The 20,317-nt window shown below is 46.8% G+C and overlaps 1 protein-coding gene across 1 annotated transcript; it reads left to right on the top strand.

Annotated features, from left to right (window-relative positions):
- The first annotated feature begins 1,969 nt into the window (after positions 1-1,969).
- Positions 1,970-12,033, top strand: TRIM45 (tripartite motif containing 45). Its single transcript, XM_005901999.3, has 6 exons — positions 1,970-3,298; positions 4,905-5,638; positions 7,336-7,465; positions 8,084-8,198; positions 10,232-10,358; positions 11,233-12,033. The coding sequence occupies exons 1-6, from the start codon at positions 2,811-2,813 to the stop codon at positions 11,379-11,381; spliced, it is 1,743 nt and encodes a 580-aa protein (XP_005902061.1). The 5' UTR covers positions 1,970-2,810; the 3' UTR covers positions 11,382-12,033.
- Positions 12,034-20,317: the final 8,284 nt, after the last annotated feature.

Genomic DNA, 20,317 nt, shown 5'->3' on the forward strand with positions numbered 1-20,317 from the left:
ATGGGTGAAAGCATAAAGCGGGACTAGTCTTTTGAGAAATGTAATGGTGAGGGTCACAAAGGTAAGTAAGCTGAAAGGCAGCCTAGTCAAGGGAGAATTTCGTAGAAGAATGTGTTAGTGAAGGACTGATTGAAAATGTGGGACAGCAATGTTTTGAGAAGGCAAGAAGGTTGGAATAAAGAGCAAAAGTCTTATGGGGTTAACCTTGGAACAGAAAAAGAGAAGTCAGAAGTCTGAGAGGCGTTGTGACGAATCACAGATTTTTTTTTAGCAAAGCGTGAGTGACTTGCTTTTCTTACTCAATTAAAGGCAGATACCTGCTGAGTTTATATGAGATTCAATGCTTAAGAAGCTGGGGAAGAACAAGGCTACAGGTGATGGGGCTAGAGTCTTAAAAATGGCATCATAAGACAAGCGTTCAAGTCTCATTTGTTCTACCTTGGGCTTGCCACCAAATTTGAGGCTTTCCTCATAGAGTTGAGGTTAAAGGAGATAATATACAGGTACATTCAAAAGCACTTCTTAAACAAGAGAAGCTTGGAACATCTACCATGGGAGACATGATAGAGCATGAATAAGAGATGAAATAAAGCATCTCCAGACATCAGGGAGAGTTGAGGTGAAGTTCAGAATAAGAATAAATGGCAAACCCAAGTCTGCACAGTTTCTGTGACTTACTCCAGCATACTGGAGTGAAGAAAGCAGAATCTGAATCCGTAGGTATGGAGAAGGACAAGAAGCTGAAGAAAACCAGGTAAGGACTATTTTAAGACCTTCCTAGATGTGCTTACTTTTGGAAATTCTATGTAATTCACATATAAATGTAGCATATGACTCATTGACATATTTTGGAAATGGCTGAACATTTCGACTTTCATCTTATAGTTTTCTTTTCATATTTCAAAGTCAAATTTCTGTTCGTTTGTTTCAGATTCCATATTTTTTAAAGCTTAGGCTCCAGGCACTGTGCCTATAGCATGAAATGGATAATGAAGACATCATTGAAACAGTTGTCCATTGGGTCCAAATCAAGTAGGGAAAGTCATGAACAAAGCAAGCAGTGAGATAATCAGGCATCCTAGTCGGTCTTAAGATAACAGGAACAAATGGAGCATAAGGAGCCAGAGTGTTACCATTTCTGGAATTGTGGAGGTACAGGTTCTAGATGCCAAATTCCCCATACAGCCAAATCAGGAGACTCCTTCTAAGAACGAAGACAGAGAAACTGTGAAGTAAAGGATGTCCTACGTGTTCATCTTACCACTACTCTGTGAGCCCACAGAGGACTTATCCTTCTTTGACATCTTCCACTATACCATTGTGACTAGTCAGGGGCCCTCTCTGATTTAAAAAAAAAAAAAAAAACCCACAGCGAGACAAATTTGCCCTCTTTCTCTTACACAAAACTGTAGAACTCTGGTTGACATACAACTCCTTAGTCATCGGCACCTCTAGCCCCGACGGACCAAACAACAGCTTCTCAAGCCCCAGGGAACCGGGATTCGAGCTTCCCGGCGAGTGCCACATGAAGGCAAAGCCAGACCTTGGTCCAACAGTCTCCCTGATGGGTTCTGAAAACCAGCCTGGCCCGGAAAATGCCAGGACCCAGCGAGCCGCTTCCAGAAGCTCCGGTAACCCGCACGCATGGCCTCAAGGACTCCTGAATTAAAATAAGCTGGGACGCCCAGAGGGGAACTCGCAGGTTCACAGTAGAGCCAAGGATAAAACGCCAATCGCCGCTTCCGAGTACTCGGGAACCAAGAAAACATCGCCCCCTTCAACTCCCCTTCGACAAACCCTGGGCGGAGCTTGGGGCAACTGACAGCGCGAGCCACCAATGGGAGGCCCCAGGGTGGGTTCGTGGGACCAATCCGAGGGCGCAAAGGAAGCCTTCCCCGTGGCACATCAGCGCAGCTTTCTAAGTTGTCCTCTGACCTCTCTGGTCGCCAGAGCCATAGAGAGGGAGACAGTCGCCGTAAAATGGTGACGCTGGCTATACTATGCCGCTCACTCACAGCCTTACCCTTTTCCTCTTCCGAGGCCCAAGCCCTGAGGCCGCCCCGCCCCCGGCCCTTTGCTTAATACCGCCCCTCCCCGGAGAGGACCTGCGAAGATGTGGAATTTCCAAAGCTTATTGGATGCTGGTGGTGTCACTCTGGAGGGCGGCGGGGCTCGCAGCGGCGACGGCCGCCCCTCTCTGACGGTGATTGGAGTCGTCTGAGTAGCCCCGGGATTGGTGCGAGGCGGGGCCAGAGCCGTCGGGCACCTTGGACCGAAGGGTGGGGAGGTGGTGGCAACCGAGGAGCCGGTGGGGGCTCGCAGCTCCCTTGTCCGCCGCGTGCCTTCCGCGGAGAGCCGGGTGGAAAGAAGGAGCGGAGAACCCCCAAGCTCATCACGCGGGGGCGGGAGTGGCAGTTATCGCGTGTCGGGCGTGGGACCAGTGGGGCCGGCGGTCGGGTGGGTGGTAGTAGAGGGTGATAGAGGTGCAGGGGTCCAGGAGTCGACAGCAGAATTAGCTGGAGACCTAGACCTGGGAGCGCTTCCGGGGAGGAGGACTTGGGGGGCAGAGGAGGGCGTGGGCGTGTCTGGTATGGGATGCCTTGCAAAGGAGGGGGCCTTGCTTAGTAGATCTGTGGGTGGCTCCTTTGAGGAATACTCTCTTTCCTTTTTGCCTTTTGATTTGCCGAAGGAGTCCCCATGGTCTCTGTACAAGTTTTGGAAACTGTCTCTTTGGGTGGGCCTAATCACCTGCTACTTCATTATAGAACTGCCCAGGGCCTTTTCTGATACTGAGCACAAACGTGGGGAATATGGCAGAAAAGAGGAGGCCGCTGCTGGGCTTCGTGGGCAAACTCCCCAGTGGAACCACAGCCGGAAACTCAGGCAAAACTCACTGCCCTTTGTGCATGGGGCTCTTCAAAGCCCCCAGGCTCTTGCCTTGTTTGCACACAGTTTGCACCACCTGTCTGGAGCAGCTGGAACCCTTCTCAGTAGTGGACATCCGAGGGGGAGAATCTGACACAAGCTCTGAGGGGTCCGTATTCCAGGAACTCAAGCCACGCGCTCTGCAGCCACAGATTGGCATCCTCTGTCCGGTATGTGATGCTCAGGTGGACCTGCCCATGGGTGGAGTGAAGGCTTTAACCATAGACCACCTGGCCATGAATGATGTGATGCTGGAGAGTCTGCGTGGGGAAGGCCAGGGCCTGGTGTGTGACCTGTGCAGCGACAGGGAAGTGGAGAAGAGGTGTCAGACCTGCAAAGCCAATCTCTGCCGCTTTTGCTGCCAGGCTCATAGGTAAAGACGGGAAACCCACCTGGTGTGGCTTAAGAGCGGAGTATAAAGAGGTGTCAAGGCAGAGAGATCCCTTGGTGAGCAGATGGAAAGGAAAGCTCAAATGCCATGGAAGGTCAGAGAACAGTATACAATGTGATTACAGATGTTCCAGAACAGTAGTTAAATTTTGCAGCCTTTATATAATACCCATGGTAATAATAGCATCACATGTTTGCAGGGTCCATTTCACTTTTCAAAGCTCTTACCCAGTTTCCTTGGCTCATCAATCATTTGTATGGGGTGCTAGAGAAAGAGTATGATAGCAGATCCCCTGCCCTCAATCTTATTTGATCCTTGGAACTCAGAAAAGCAGGCACTGTTTTCACCCCTATTTATTATTGGAGGAAACTGAAGCTCAGCAGTATGTGGTATGCCAAGGTCCCATAACTGGTAAGTAATATACAACAATTGAATTTAAAATCCAAATCCTCTACCTGCCTGCTGTGTTTTCTCATCTCTGTTGCCTTCCCAGTATAAGGTGCTGATTGGTGGGCTACCACCTCAACCTTTGCGCTGTACCCTAGAGGTACTCTGGAACTTGGTGAGATGGACTTGGGGTGGGGATTATGTCTTTTATGGTGTTTGGTGAACAGTTTGTCACGGGAAATCACTTTGTGCCTTCAGACCACCTCCCGCCATTCCAGAACATCACAGTATGAAATGGCCAATGTTTCAGGCTTAGCTACAGTGGTTTTTAAGTTCTGCCTTCCAGGTATTTTCTGGCCTCACCAACGGAACAAGTTAGCAGTCTTCATTCCTTCTATTTTTACCTTGTAATGATGACTACTTTGCTGCCAGCTAAGCAGCTGACCCTGTTTTGTCCACAGCCACTCTGCTGGTGCCAGAACAGGCATGTAAGCTTGACATTGCTAAGACACTAAACATGGTGTAACTCTCAACAGTCACCGTGGTTTCTGAGGATTCCCTGAATCTCTAGAGGGCTATAAAAAGAGGGAATTAAAAGAGAGCTTTGGTTCTACTGACCACTGATTTTACTCTTTCTAATAATGTTGATGACTTTCCTCTAGAAAATTCTAGCTTGCTGCTTTGGGCCACGGAGGCACTGGTCAAAGGAAATGCTTTCCCAGAGAGTTTGATGAAAGCTGAGGGAGACTCTGTTGTGCCCAGGTAGTTGCTTTTTAACTGCCTGAAGTTTATTGCTAAGCTGTCTGGCACAGGTCTCATCTCGCTGCTGGGTCTCCACCAAACTCTCCCCTCTAGCTTGCTGTAGCACTAGGCTGTGGCTCTTGCCTAAACTTGACAAATGAACTCTTGGGGAAGGTCCCAGGAGGTAGCCTTACCATTGCAAAAGTCATGCACCAAGCCAGAGAGCCCTAGCCTCCTATCATTTCGTCCCATAGAGCAAGCAGCCCTTTCACATAGGTATTACCCCAGTGTACAGTGGAGGAACTGGAATCCTAGAGACTCATGTGATTAGTAAGAGGTTAGAATGAGGAACTGAACCCAGATTTGTTGAACTTCCGAACCCATGACCTTAAAACTGCCGGACTGTTTCCCTGCTGGACTCGTCCCCTCATTTTCTGTTCCTGCCTCTGTTTGCCTCTAGGCGGCAGAAGAAGACGACCTACCATACCATGGTGGATCTGAAAGACTTAAAAGGCTACAGCCAGATTGGGAAGCCCATTCTGTGTCCTGCTCACCCTGCAGAGGAGCTGAGGCTGTTCTGCGAGCTCTGCGACCGGCCTGTGTGCCGGGACTGCGTGGTGGGGGAGCACCGGGAGCACCCGTGTGACTTCACTAGCAACGTTATTCACAAGCACGGGGACTCCGTGCGGGAGCTGCTCAGGGGTACCCAGCCCCACGTGGAGGCCCTGGAGGAGGCCCTGGCACAGATCAAAGGGACCAACAGCGCTGTACAGGAGCGGGTGAAGGCCGTAGCCGCCGACATCCGCACCTTCTCCGAGGGCTATATCAAGGCCATCGAGGAGCATCGGGACAAGCTGCTGAAGCAGCTGGAAGACATCCGAGTCCAGAAGGAAAACTCTCTGCAGCTGCAGAAGGCACAACTGGAGCAGCTGCTGGCAGACATGCGGACAGGAGTGGAGTTCACCGAGCACCTGCTGACCAGTGGCTCCGACCTGGAGATCCTCATCACCAAAGGGGTGGTGGTGGAACGGCTCACCAAGCTGAACAAAGTGGAATACAGTGCCCATCCCGGAGTCAACGAGAAGATAAGCTTCTCTCCCAAGGAGAAAGCAGGCCTGTGCCGTGGCTATGAAGTTTACGGGGCCATCAACACCAAAGAGGTCGATCCAGCCAAATGTGTCCTCCAAGGGGAAGGTAGGGCAACATTTCCCATTGGCGTGGAAAGGGCAGTGGCAGGACATGGTGTCAAAGACATGTGGCATTTTCAGCTACGGTCTTCATTTGGCTAGGGAGAGAGTCATACCCATCCAACGGATGGTGATCCCTCCCTTGTCCTTTTCTTTCTGGTTTGTTCTGGTCAGGTTGCACTTAAGATCCCAGACAGGGGTGAGGCTTGACCCTTTTCCAGTTGAGAAAAGTAGTAACAACCAAAGAACTCAAGGATCAGACCGCTTCTCTCAGGTGACAGAACCGAGGCAGTGCCATAAGACATAACAGCATAGACCTCCGAGTAGAGTGAAATCCTGCCTGTTCAGAGAGGATGTTCGGAGAGGATGGTTCTGAAGAGAATTTCTGAGGAGTGAGGAAGAAGGGATGATGGTTTACTTTCTTTGATGCCCTTTCTGGTTCATGGAAGCCAGATACTGGCATTGAAAAGAATATGGTAGGCATTTCAGTCAGTAGGGGGAGAAACAATTTCTTTTGACCATGGTGTTCGCTTCCTAAAGGAAGCACGTTATTCAAACATTTCACAGATCAGTTTTAACAGGAAGATTGTATTCTAGAGCCATCCTGACCCAGGCCAGGAATTCTTACCTGCTTGGAGGTCACAGATCCCTTTGAAAATGATCTCTCCACCAGAAAACGCCCACTCATTTGAGCATATGATTTCAGGAGATTCTTTGCCCCTCAGAAAGCCTCATAATATTTATAGACCCCAGGTGAAAAAAAAAGCCTATTTCATCTGTCTTCTGAACCAGAAATGGAGTGAAAGTGTTAGTTGCTCAGTCATGTCCGATTCTTTACGACCTCATGACTGTAGCCCACCAGGCTCCCCTGTCCATGGGATTCTCCAGGCAAGAATACTGGAATGGGTAGCCATTCCCTTCTCCAGGGGATCTTCCCAACCCAGGGTTCAAAACCGGGTCTCCTGCATTGCAGGCAGATTCTTTACCATCTGAGCTATCAGGGAAACCCTGGACCAGAGGCTATAGCTATTGAATATGCCCCCCAGTGCCTAGGCACAGCTACCATGCTGTAGAGGACTTCAGGCATGCAGAGCCTAAACCGGTCACGTGTACCTCCTGCCTCTTCTAGCAGGATCTGTTGCTCGGAGAGGGTAGTTTGGGGTTACCAGCCTCTCTTTGGGGGCTTCCCTGGTGGCTCAGACTGTAAAGGGTCTGCCTGCAATGTGGAAGACCTGGATTTGATCCCTGGGTTGGGAAGATCCCCTGGAGGAAGGCATGGCAACCCGCTCCAGTATTCTTGCCTGGAGAATCCCCATGGACAGAGGAGCCTGGTGGGCTACAATCCATGGGGTTGCAAAGAGTTGGACACAACTAAGCAACTAAGCACAACACAGCACAGCCTCTCTTTTATTCTCTGAATACATACGTCAAGCCTGAGTTTTTTCAAAGCTTTCTTAAGGCTGAAATTAAGATCCAGGATCCTTTACAATCCAAGAGCTGCTGCTGGCTGAGAGAGAACCAGGTTCACCAGAAGTGACTCCCAAGAAGTATGCTCCAGGAAACAGACAGGAAGAGAAAAGAAAGGGAGGAAACTGGAAACACGACCTTTTGTACTAAACAGAAAAAGCAAGATGGCGTCTGATCTGGGGATGCGGTCACTACGTTGGCCTTTGAGATTGAGGACTGAGTGTTTATCTTCCACAGATCTTCACAGAGCCCGTGAGAAACAGCCAGCCTCTTTCATCGTGCTTTGTAAGGATGCAACAGGAGAGAGCATGGGCAGGGGAGGAGACAACGTTCAAGTCACAGTAATCCCTAACGATAAGAAAGACAGGTTTGTATCATGCACCCAGGCATCACGGACCTGGAAATCCAAGGTTCTTTGCAGTCATGGGGCTGCAACTCCAGTAGTTCAGCCTACCTCCCCATGATGCCATTAAGAAGTACCATAGGACCATGTGGACCAGATGCAATTCCTTGTGTGGGTTTTAGGCTCATATTTGATTCTCTCCCAAAGGTCTCATCTGCCCCCACAGACTGTCTTTATCCCAAGCTTTGAATAGATGGCAAAATATTCTGTGTTAGACTGAATGGTGCCCTTCTCAAAGTTCAGCCCCAATGTTTACTATTTGTGCTGGGAGTGAGTTATAAGCAAAGTCTTCAGGATTGGAGGATGGAGGAGGGAGGAAGAAGAGCAGGAGGTAAAACAGAAGCTGATTAGAGAGAACACTGATGTTTTCTGGAATTCTTCTGAATGTCAGATTAAATGAGGATTGATGTTACCTTCTGTTGTAAAGTTACTTTCTGAGACATGGAGAAGACATATCCTGCTTGGGGGACATTTAAAGTTAACATTGGCTGTATGGTATAGAGTTTACATCCTGAATCAGCAGGCAGCTGAAGCAGGCTTTGTGAGAATGAGTGGTATTTTTGAACTCCCGTTTCTATACAGTCCCGTCAAAACGATGGTCCATGATAACAAGGATGGGACATACTATGTTTCCTATACGCCCAAGGAACCTGGCACCTATACTGTGTTGGTCTGTGTCAAGGAGCAGCACGTGCAGGTGAGTGAGGCCTTGCCTTCACTTCCCTGACCTTTCATCCCGCCCACCCCACCCCCAGTTTTGTCATCTTAGAATGTGGAGACATTTCACACAGGACCAGCTGTGTAGAGGGATTGACCAGGATTCTCTTCTTTCTTACTTCACCTCACTTTAGAAAGGGCCCAGATTTTGCAGCTCTTATTCTTACTAGAGGATACTGGTGACCCTAAATCCTCTTTATCCCTACTTCACCTGTTAGCAGTTATGCCTGTATTTTATCATTCTCCCAGTTAGTTTATTGGAGTTCTTAATTTGGGAAAGATGCCTTGATCACAGCAGGCAATCTACCAGCAGATGAGTATGCACACATACAAGAAATATAACCTCACTCAGGATTTTCCAGCTTTGCTCAGACTGTGACCAGACATGGACTTACTGGAGTACCACTGGGAGAGTTACGCCCTCTCCTGTAACTAATCAGTCAACTATCTGCCTAACCATTTGCCCAGATAATTCTCTACTCTGTTTATATGTTTACTTGTGTGTATACACACACACACACATATATATGCTTATCTGTTACCATGGTTACTACATCACTCCACAGACATATGTAACACTTTCTGGTTTAGAGATTATGAATTTTTAAAAATTGAGTAACACTCAACATGCCCAGCAGAATCTCTGCTGACATACAAGCTGCCAGAGTGTTTCCCCCAACTGGAAATTAACACTGACAGGGACAAGAAAACACCATAGAGCATCAGCATATGTTAGGCTTGTGGCCTGTGCCCTGGGAAGACTCATAGTAGCCATTTGCTGCTTGCCTACTTACAGGATGCCAGACAGGTTAGATATTTTTTCAAACATTATTTCACTTTTCTAACAAACCACTCAAACATAAGGATCGTCATCCAATTAGACCAAGAAAACAAACTTGCCGCAATACACATTACCTGGGTAGAAAAATCAGAATTTGAAACATGTTTGAACTCCCAAGTTGTTTTTAAAACAGATTGTAGGGACTTCCCTGGCCATCCCATGGTTAAGACTCTGCACTCCCAATGCAGGGAATATGGGTTTGATCCCTAGTCAGGGAACTAAGATCCCACATACCATGTAGCCAAAAAAAAAAAAAGACTAAACTTTTTAAAGGAAGAGAGATTTAACATCTGAAAGGCTTCTAAGGTGCCAGCCTCTCTGCTTTGTGTTTTTGCATGGTATGTGATTCTCATATAGGAATAGGCAGATAGCAACACTCATTAAATATTTACTGTTTAGCATAGGGTATAAATTCAAGAAGGAAAACTATTCTTAAAGGAAAGAAGGCAGGTAGGAGAATTTCTAATCCAAGAATTATTAACCACATGCCTAATCTTCCTCTATTTCATCTAACTTCACCGACCTAGAATGAGTGGATGGGTAAACAGTTGTGTCCAGGATGGAGGGATGAAAGAAAAGGAGTTGGCTTAGGATGTGCGGGATGGGAGTGTGTGGCTGAGAAATTGGAGAAGGGACCGCAGATGTTCTTAGACTGCTCAGGAATGGAGGAGATGGAGACCGAAGTCAGTGACTTGAAAGCACAGTTGAGTTTACTAGTGCTTGCCTGGTGGCTCAGATGGTAAAGAATCTGCCGGTAATGCAGGAGACCCAGGTTTGATTCCTGGTCAGGAAGGTCCCCGGAGGAGGGCATGGCAATCCGCTCCAGTATTCTTGCCTGGAGAATTCCATGGACAGAGCAGCATTGCGGGCTGCAGTCCATAGGGTCGCAAACAGTCGGACGTGACTGAGCGACTAACGCTTTCAGTGTGTCAGGCGGTCTGCGTGCCGGGGCAGCAGCACGGACTCCTTGATGCCTCTCCTTGCATTTGTATCCGGCCCTGTCCAGCTGAGCACCCAGCTGGTTACTGACCCCAGTCACTGTTTGCCTCTGCTGTCCTCGTCCCTCCAGGGGCAGGGCCTGTGGCCAATGCTCTGTTTAGTCTGTGTGATGCTCAGCACATGCCTGTTGACTCATGAGGCACTGTTCTTTGCTCTTGGTCTGAACACTGAAGGGCTCGCCATTCACTGTGACTGTGAGGAAAAGACACCGCTCACACCCGGGCGTGTTTCACTGTTGCACATTCTGCTCCAGCGGAGGCCAGAAAACCGCTCGCTGCGCGTGTGGAGGCACCATGCCAGGTAAGGGGAACCAGTCGCTCCAGAAAGCCCTCACTCTCCCTCTGTGCCTGTCTCCCAGCAGTGGGATCAGCCACCACCGTGACCAGGGTCAGGGTATTCAGACTCAGGCTTTGTTCCTAGGAATGTAGTCCATGCATGTTAAATGTATCACAGTTCTGAAAGTTTCATTTAAAGCTTCTTGGTTATGGAAACTGAAATAGCAAGATGAAAAGTTCTGAGTGCTTTTAGTTTTGATACAGTTCACTGATTCTAGAAGCCCTGTGCTTCTCCTGGGATGGTCAGTTTCAGTCTGTACCCCTTCCAACAGCCTGAGCGCTGTCAAAAACATAAACCCATCCTGTTCCTTTTGAAACCTTAAAGAAATTCCAGGGATGGGAGAACAGATGAATAAATCAACTGAACCAAGTCTGCCTCTTTTCTTGAGGGAAGGAAACGTGGGCAGAAAGGTCGGCATCCCCGCAAGAAATCTAATTATTTTCAGTGTTCTGTCCTGTCCTAACTCTTACGGTGGGCCTTAACGTAGGCTCTTGTAAACTTTCTTAGAAACACTTCAGTTATCTATTCTGTTTATTTCTAGCATTGTGCCCTTTTATTTAGATTTTGTTACGTTAAAATCCAAACCAATTCTTCTCCTTAAGTTCACAGTGTTAAAATAACACTGTTCTTACAACTCCAGCTAACCTTAATTGATTTGCTGTCGTCTGTCCTGAGAGTCTTCCCAACTACAGAGGCATCCGAGAGCCTGTTCCTCTCGCTGGGTTGTTTTTAGATGTAAAAATATCCATGAGTCTGAATTTGGCCAGGAGTGTTCATTTCCATGGTAACTGCTGGACTGCCTTCTGATGGATTTCCCTCTCCTCTTTGGACCACGCAGGTGGGTACCTAGGCTGTGGCCACGGGCACAAAGGCCACCCAGGACGCCCCCACTGGTCGTGCTGTGGGAAGTTTGCGGAGAAGTCGGAATGCACGTGGGCAGGCGGGCAGAGCGCACCCAGGAGTCTCCTGAGGACGGTGGCCCTCTGATGGCTTCCTGCGCCCCTGGTCACAGCTGTGGCCAGCACAGCTTCAGATCACCTAAGGACCACAGACCTGAGTTCTGAAGAAACTGATAGAATTAAAAACAAAGTGCCTTATGTTACACTCTGAAATCCGAGGACCTCTTTGTGAGTTATTCACTGATGGCATGTATGGGCAATCAGGCACCAGAGACCACATTACATTTGTCTTCTTGGCCAGAGGTCTTTGCAGGGAGGGGGAGGTAATAGGCTATCTGGTTTAAGTTAAATACCAGATGGTGCCCCTCATCACTGTCCTTTTAAAAAATATGTACTGTAGTCCAGTAAGATAGCTACTGTACAAAATGACTAAAATAGATTTTAGAATCACACAGTGTGTATCTTAGGTCATCTTCAAAATCAGATCGATCTTTGAAACTTGCAGTTTTTAATCAAAGCTGGCTTTATAGGAGGTGTATAACGTATGCACTACTGTTGTTAAGACAATTAGTATGAGTGTGTGCTCGTGTTTTTGTATGACTGAACCCATTCATCATAAGTCTAAACTTGTTAGAAATAATGTTTCCATGTATACTAACAAAATAGTATGTAGATTTGATCTCAGTTGTAAATAGCAAAATCTAATTCAATAAACTGTAGGCTGCTGCTGCTGCTGCTAAGTCGCTTCAGTCGTGTCCGACTCTGTGCGACCCCATAGACAGCAGCCCACCAGGCTCCCCCATCCCTAGGATTCTCCAGGCAAGAACACTGGAATGGGTTGCCATTTCCTTCTCCAATGCATGAAAGTGAAAAGCAAAAGTGAAGTCGCTCAGTCGTGTCCGGCAACCCCATGGACTGTAGCCCACCAGGCTCCTCCGTCCGTGGGATTTTCCAGGCAAGAGTACTGGAGTGGGGTGCCATCGCCTTCTACCCCCTCATTTCTATACCAAGGAGGCTACCTTCTATTTTGTATAGGCATGGAGGGACCTATGCCATTGGAATTTAGAGCTCATGGGAGTAATTTAGTTCCTTAACTTTTTGATACATAACTTTTTTAAAAATTTTCCCCGAGCTGCACATTAGATATTTGTTTCCCTCAAAGAATAAAAACCTTTCCTCATGTCTACTTGCTGCTAGCACACCTTAAATGGATTATGATACTGCTGTTTAGGTGGGAGTGTCCCCACTTGCCCTCTACACCATGTTCATCTCATAGCCCCCAGAGCCTAGAAGGTTACTATTTAGTCAAGGCTAGACACATAGCCCACAAATAAAAGGGAATGCTGTTGAAATAGGACCCTACAAATTCCTTACAGATGTACTCATGCCAGGCGATCCACATACCTTCGTTGTCCTCACATCTCACAGCCTTGTCTTCTAGAGAGTCATTTTCACTTTTGTCTGCATATCTAGGAAATTAACTAGAAGCTTTGGCTCCCAGAGCATGCCAGCTTAACGGAAGAGAATTCTTGGGAGATGAAGTACATAGGACTGGTGCCCCAGCTCTGCCAAGGTCTTCACTGTATATATTCAGTGTGTTCACATTCAGTTCAATGTGTTCTTCTAGGATATTTGATTTCTTATATAGCAAAAACACAGCATGTATTAAATATAATTATTGAAGTCTGCATCGTAAGATTCATTAAGAAGCGACTCATTAGAGTGATGAGTTGGCTCAGGCAAAGGAAGTGAAATAATCGGACAAAACACATTGACTGTCATGTCATCATGGAATATGTTTCCTCCTTAAGGAGGTAGCTACATTGTAGCTGTAAATTTGAAGATACTATATGCTCATTCTTTTCTGGAAAGATTCCCTTCAGCCCTATCTCTGACCAAAATCTGATCTTCCCAGAAGCCCTGACGGCCCTGTAATCCTCTGAGAATATTACTTGTTCTTCCTCACTCCTTATAATCAATCACTGGGCCCAGAGGTCAGGTAACAGTGCTTTAGCTCAGCACTGCTACTTTAAAATCAGTGGTTTTCAACCAAGAGTGAATTTGCCCCTCAAGGATGTTTAGTAAAGTCTCAGACATTTTTCCTTGCCACAGCTGGGAGCAGGGTGCCACTAGCAGCTTTTAGGGAGAAGTCAGAAATGTTGCTTATGATCAATTTGGAACAGCTTCCCACAACGAAGAATTATCCAGGTCAAAGTGTTAATAATGCTGCTGTTGAGAAATCTTGTTCTAGACCATTATTCCCCCTTTAAAAATGGCCAGCCTTGAAGCTCCTGTCTTTATACAAAGACCTGTACGTGGTTCAGCCATCAACAGAGCCCTGAGTCATTTCTCCCTTATTCCTTGAAGATTTTAGCATCAAATTTGCTGATACTCCAGTACTACCCCTCATCAGTCTTAGAATAATTCAATATCTATGTACACATAATGGTTGTAATTCTATGACCAATTCTCTAATGTTCTTTATTCCCTTACTCAGCATACAATCAGTCATACCCTAGACCTTGAGTCCACCTGCTCCCTCTGCATAATCTCAACTTCAAGCATCCTGCAACTATAAACTTCCCATCTGTCCAGCTCACCCACCTGACTCTAATTCTACTTTCCTAGAGTCCCAGGATAGTGACCACCTCCCCACTATTCCCTTCCTGCCTCATGTCCTCTCCTTCAGCCTTACTCAGCTTAAACTCTACAGAACATCACTGCATTCTTGCATGTAGTATCCCTCTGTCCTTTTTCCCTGGAAAAACTCCAGATTAGATTTAGATCTCCATCTAACCCAACTGAATGGTCCTGGAGAAAAAACAAAATGCTATGATGACTAGTCTCACTTTAAACCTGAGGCCACTGACTTCAGTGGACGTAGCATTGCCCAGCAGTTTGGCAACATCTCTCTAGGCCATTTACTCTTCCACTCTTCCGGAAGAGTATTTCCTACTCTCCTCAAACTGCGGTCTGTACCCATTTCTCTTCTCCACTTATGACCTGCTTATTACTTCACCAAGAAAACAAAATAATTCAGAAGGGAATTTCCCAACCTTCCCACCGTATCAACAAATCGACCCATACTCCTATAAAAAGTAAACTGTTATATGAGTTCTCATTCCATCTCTACAACCCAAGAACGTTGCTCCAGTAATTTCTCCCTCTATTGGATTGCTCATTTCAGAAAATAAACATGCTACAATATTCCCCATCTTCTTTTTTTTTGGTTGAACTACGGCGCTTGTGGGATCTTAGTTCCCCAACCAGGGATTGAACCCAGGCCCTCAACAGTAAGAGTGCCGACTCCTAACCACTGGAATGCTAGGGAATTTCCTCCCCATCTTAAAAAACAAATTGCTGTTGATTTTTGTATTAGTGTGCTAGAATACCACAGACTGGGGGGCTTAAACAACATAAATTCAGATCAGATCAGATCAGATCATTTGCTCAGTCGTGTCCGATTCTTTGCGACCCCATGAATCGCAGCAGGCCAGGCCTCCCTGTCCATCACCAACTCCCGGAGTTCACTCAGACTCACGTCCATCGAGTCAGTGATGCCATCCAGCCATCTCATCCTCTGTCGTCCCCTTCTGCTCCTGCCCCCAATTCCTCCCAGCATCAGAGTCTTTTCCAATGAGTCAACTCTTCACAAGAGGTAGCCAAAGTACTGGAGTTTCAGCTTTAGCATCATTCCTTCCAAAGAAATCCCAGGGCTGATCTTCAGAATGGACTGGTTGGATCTCCTTGCAGTCCAAGGGACTCTCAACAGTCTTCTCCTACACCACAGTTCAGAAGCATCAATTCTTCAGCACTCAGCCTTCTTCACAGTCCAACTCTCACATCCATACATGACCACAGGAAAAACCATAGCCTTGACTAGACGAACCTTTGTTGGCAAAGTAACGTCTCTGCTTTTGAATATGCTATCTAGGTTGGTCATAACTTTCCTTCCAAGGAGTAAGCGTCTTTTAATTTCATGGCTGCAGTCACCATCTGCAGTGATTTTGGAGCCCAGAAAAATAAAGTCTGACACTGTTTCCACTGTTTCCCCATCTATTTCCCATGAAGTGATGGGACCAGATGCCATGATCTTCGTCTTCTGAATGTTGAGCTTTAAGCCAACTTTTTCACTCTCCACTTTCACTTTCATCAAGAGGCTTTTTAGTTCCTCTTCACTTTCTGCCATAAGAGTGGTTTCATCTGCATATCTGAGGTTATTGATATTTCTCCCGGCAATCTTGATTCCAGCTTGTGTTTCTTCCAGTCCAGCGTTTCTCATGATGTACTCTGCATATAAGTTAAATAAACAGGGTGACAATATACAGCCTTGACGTACTCCTTTTCCTATTTGGAACCAGTCTGTTGTTCCATGTCCAGTTCTAACTGTTGCTTCCTGACCTGCATACAAATTTCTCAAGAGGCAGATCAGGTGGTCTGGTATTCCCATCTCTTTCAGAATTTTCCACAGTTTATTGTGATCCACACAGTCAAAGGCTTTGGCATAGTCAATAAAGCAGACATAGATGTTTTTCTGGAACTCTCTTGCTTTTTCGATGATCCAGCGGGTATTGGCAATTTGATCTCTGGTTCCTCTGCCTTTTCTAAAACCAGCTTGAACATCAGGAAGTTCACGGTTCACATATTGCTGAAGCCTGGCTTGGAGAATTTTGAGCATTACTTTACTAGCGTGTGAGATGAGCGCAACATAAATTACATTCTCCCAGTTCTGGAGACTGGAAGTCCGAGATCAAGGTGCCAGTGGGGTTGGTTTCTCCTGAGGCCTCGCGTTGGCTTGCAGATGGCACCGTCTCTGGTGTCATCATGTGGCCTTTTCTTTGCACATGTATCCCTGGTGTCTCTCCTTCTTCTTATCAAGAAGCCAATCCTACTCATTTATGGCTCAGCCACATGATCTCATTTAACTTCAATTATTTCCTTAAAGGCCCTATCTTCAAATATCGTCACATTGCGGGTTAGGGCTTCAACCCATGAATTTGGGAAGAACATAATTCATTCAGTCCATAATGGTTTTCTTCATCACTCTCTGACAGCCACTCCATTGTTCTACTTCCCTTTAAAAAGTGTGTTGTTTGTTATCTCTACTTCCCCTCCTTGTATCCCCTCTCTTAGATCTAATCCAGTCTTTCATGCCCACCACACCACATCTCCTGTCATGGTCACCAGTAATATCCATGCCATGGAATCCAGGGGTCAGTTCTTGATCTTTATCCTTCTGACCTACCCACAGCATTGGACAAAGCTGATCACTTACTCCTCCAAGAAAGATTTTCTTCACTTGGCTTATGCATATTGCTCTTCTTAATCACCTATCTCATTGACTTTTCTTCTCAGTCTCTTTTGCTAGTTCCTCCTCCTCTCTCCCGGAGAAGGCAATGGCACCCCACTCCAGTACTCTTGCCTGGAAAGTCCCATGGACGGAGGAGCCTGGTGGGCTACAGTCCATGGGGTCGCAAAGAGTCAGACACGACTGACCGACTTCACTTTCACTTTTCACTTTCATGCATTGGAGAAGGAAATGGCAACCCACTCCAGTGTTCTTGCCTGGAGAATCCCAGGGATGGGCGAGCCTGAAGCAACTTAGCAGCAGCAGCAGCAGCCTCCTCTCCATTCGCTACACCTTTAAGAGCTCCAAGAATCAGTCCTTGCATTTTCATCTCCCCTCTACATCCTAGGCGATGTCATCCTCTCATGAGTTTAAGTACCTTTTATATACTGATGACTACTTAATTTATCTCCAGCTCCAAATTCCATTATGATTATTGTATATCCAAGAGCCTACCTAACACCTCCACTTGGATGTATCATAGGCACCTTATCTTTAAGATGTCCAAAACAGGACTCTCAATACCTAATTCTCACTGTCTGCCTGCCCACCAGCACCAAAGTGTTTCTCCTGTAGTCTTTTCCATCTCTTTAAAAGGAAAGTCCATGTCTGTTCTTACAGATGGTAGAGCCAATCACCTTGGAAACATCCTTGACTCCCCTCCAAACCACGGGCAAATCCTGCTGGCTGTCCCTTCAAAATATATCAGCAGAGCACTGCTCCATGCACGGCTAACCATCCTGATCTAAGATACCACAATTTCTCATCTGGAGTTTTCCAACAGCCTCCTGACTAATGTCTCTGCTTTCGCCCTTAATCCTCTACAGTCTATTCTCCACCCCACAGTCAGAGAGGTCCTTTAAAATACATCACATCATGTCACTCTTCTGCTCAGCACCCTCCAAAGACCTCCTGTGTGTGTGTGCTTAGTCGCTTCAGCTGTGTCTGACCTGCGACGCTATGGACTGTAGCTTGGGGCTTCCCAGGTGGCTCAAGTGGTAAAGAAAGTGCCTGCCAATGCAGGAAACACAAGAGCTGTGGGTTTGATCTCTAGGTCGGGAAGATCCCCTAAAGGAGGGCATGCTGACTGACTCCAGTATGCTTGCCTGGAAAATCCCATGGACAGAGAAGCCTGGTGAGTTACAGTTCATGGGGTCGCAAAGAGTCAGACATGACTGAAGCAACTTAGCATGCATGCATGCAGACTAGCTTACCAGGCTCCTCTGTCCATGGGATTCTCCAGGCAAGAATACTGGAGTGGGTTGCCATGCCCTCCTCCAGGGGATCTTCCCGACCCAGGGATCAAACCTGCATTACTTAAGTCTCCTGCATTGGCAGGCGAGTTCTCTACCACTAGCACCACGTGGAAAGCCCTCTAAAGGCGTCCCATCTTAGAGCAGTTTCCATCACTCTATTCCAGCAAAACTGGCCTGTCTGGGGCCCTCAAACTCTGTCTTACAGCCTTTACAATCACTGTTCCTCCCTCTAGCATACTCCTCTCACAGATACCTACATGATTCACTCCCTCATTTTGCTCAGGTTTTTGCTCCTGTGTTAAATATCATGATTGGAGAGGTCCTTCTCCGCTGCTGCTGCTGCTGCTAAGTCGCTTCAGTCGTGTCCGACTCTGTGACCCCATAGACATCAGCCCACCAGGCTCCCCTGCCCCTGGGATTCTCCAGGCAAGAACACTGGAGTGGGTTGCCATTTCCTTCTCCAATGCATGAAAGTGAAAAAGTGAAAGTGAAGTCGCGCAGTCCTGTCTGACTCTTAGTGACCCCATGGACTGCAGCCTACCAGGCTCCTCCATCCATGGGATTTTCCAGGCAAGAGTACTGGAGTGGGGTGCCATCGCCTTCTCCGGTCCTTCACTACCCTGTATAAACTAGCAACTCCCACTCCAACACTCTGTATCATCCTTGCTCAGCTTCATCACCATCTAACATATATGTTCTATTTCTTGTCTGTCCTCTTATCCTAGACTATAAGGTCTGTGAAGGCAGGGATTTGACATTTATTAATCACTATACTGGGCTTCTCAGGTAGCATTAGTGGTAAATAACTCTTGCCAGTGCAGGAGACATAAGAGATGTGTGTTCAGTCCTGAGGCTGGGTTGATCCCCTGGAAAAGGGGCATGGCAACCCACTCCAATATTCTTGCCTGGAGAATTGTATGGACAGAGGAGCCTGGCGGGCTACAGTCCATGGGGTTGCAGAGTTGGACATGACTGAAGCAACTTAGCAGGCACACAAAACCACTATACTATCCCCGTGTAAGACAGTTTCTGGCACATATTAATAGTAGAGGCTTAATTAATATTTTGAATGAATAAAGATGTAACTGGTAGAATTTTTAGTTTGGATCTCCTTGGTATTTGTTTCTACAAGCCAGACTACTCTTCCCCCAAACTGATATTTTTTCCTTCAACCAGATACCATTTGGAAAAAAAATCTCAGCCTTCTCTCAAACCTGTTGGATAAATTCTATGCACCTTAGGGACGAGCCTTGAATATTCCAATTACCTCAGACATCTAGGGAATTACTTATCATGAAGAAGCTGGTTGTGTTACATCATTTTTCCCCATGTGTCTTTTTTTTTTTTTTTGGCTGCACTAGGTCCTTTGCGGCACATGGAGGCTTTTCTCTAGTTGTGGGGTGTGGGCTTCTTGTTCCCATGTGGGGACTTCTCTACTTGTGGAGCATGGGCTCTAGATTGTGGGGGCTCAGTAGTGCACCACACAGGCTTAGTTGCCCTGTCACATGTGGGATCTCAGTTCCCTGACCAGGGATCAAACACACATCCCCTTCATTAGAAGGCTGATTCTTATCCATGGGACTTCCAGGGAAGTCCCCACCATATGTCTTTTAATGAATCAGATTTCAGAACTAAGAAAGAAAAAGTTTATCATTTATTTCAGTTGGAAAAAGATTTTGGTCACTGGACAACTATACTGTAGATGAACTGTTATTATGAGAGAAAATTAAGGCATCTGCTGCTAAGTCACTTCAGTCGTGTCCAACTCTGTGCAACCCCATAGACAGCAGCCCACCAGGCTTCCCCGTCCCTGGGATTCTCCAGGCAAGAACACTGGAGTGGGTTGCCATTTCCTTCTCCAGTGCATGAAAGTGAAAAGTGAAAGTGAAGTCGTTCAGTCGTATCCGACTCTTAGCGACCACATGGACTGCAGCCTACCAGGCTCCTCCGTCCATGGGATTTTCCAGGCAAGAGTACTGGAGTGGGGTGCCATTGCCTTCTCCGATTAAGGTGTCTAGGTCTGGCAAATGGCCTACCTAGCTTTTAAGCAGTATCAATGGTAACAGACTATTTTGAGGGGCTCAAAATCACTGCAGATGGTGACTTCAGCCATGAAATTAGAAGATGCTTACTCCTTGGAAGGAAAGTTATGACCAACGTAGATAGCATATTCAAAAGCAGAGACATTACTTTGGCAACAAAGGTCCATCTAGTCAAGGCTATGGTTTTTCCAGTGGTCATGTATGGATGTGAGAGTTGGACTGTGAAGAAAGCTGAGCGCAGAAGAATTGATGCTTTTGAACTGTGGTGTTGGAGAAGACTCTTGAGAGTCCCTTGGACTGCAAGGAGATCCAACCAGTCCATCCTAAAGGATATCAGTCCTGGGTGTTCATTGGAAGGACTGATGCTGAAGCTGAAACT

This window comes from Bos mutus, chromosome 3 (genome assembly GCF_027580195.1).
Source record: "Bos mutus isolate GX-2022 chromosome 3, NWIPB_WYAK_1.1, whole genome shotgun sequence".
Classification (NCBI taxonomy): Eukaryota; Metazoa; Chordata; class Mammalia; order Artiodactyla; family Bovidae; genus Bos; species Bos mutus.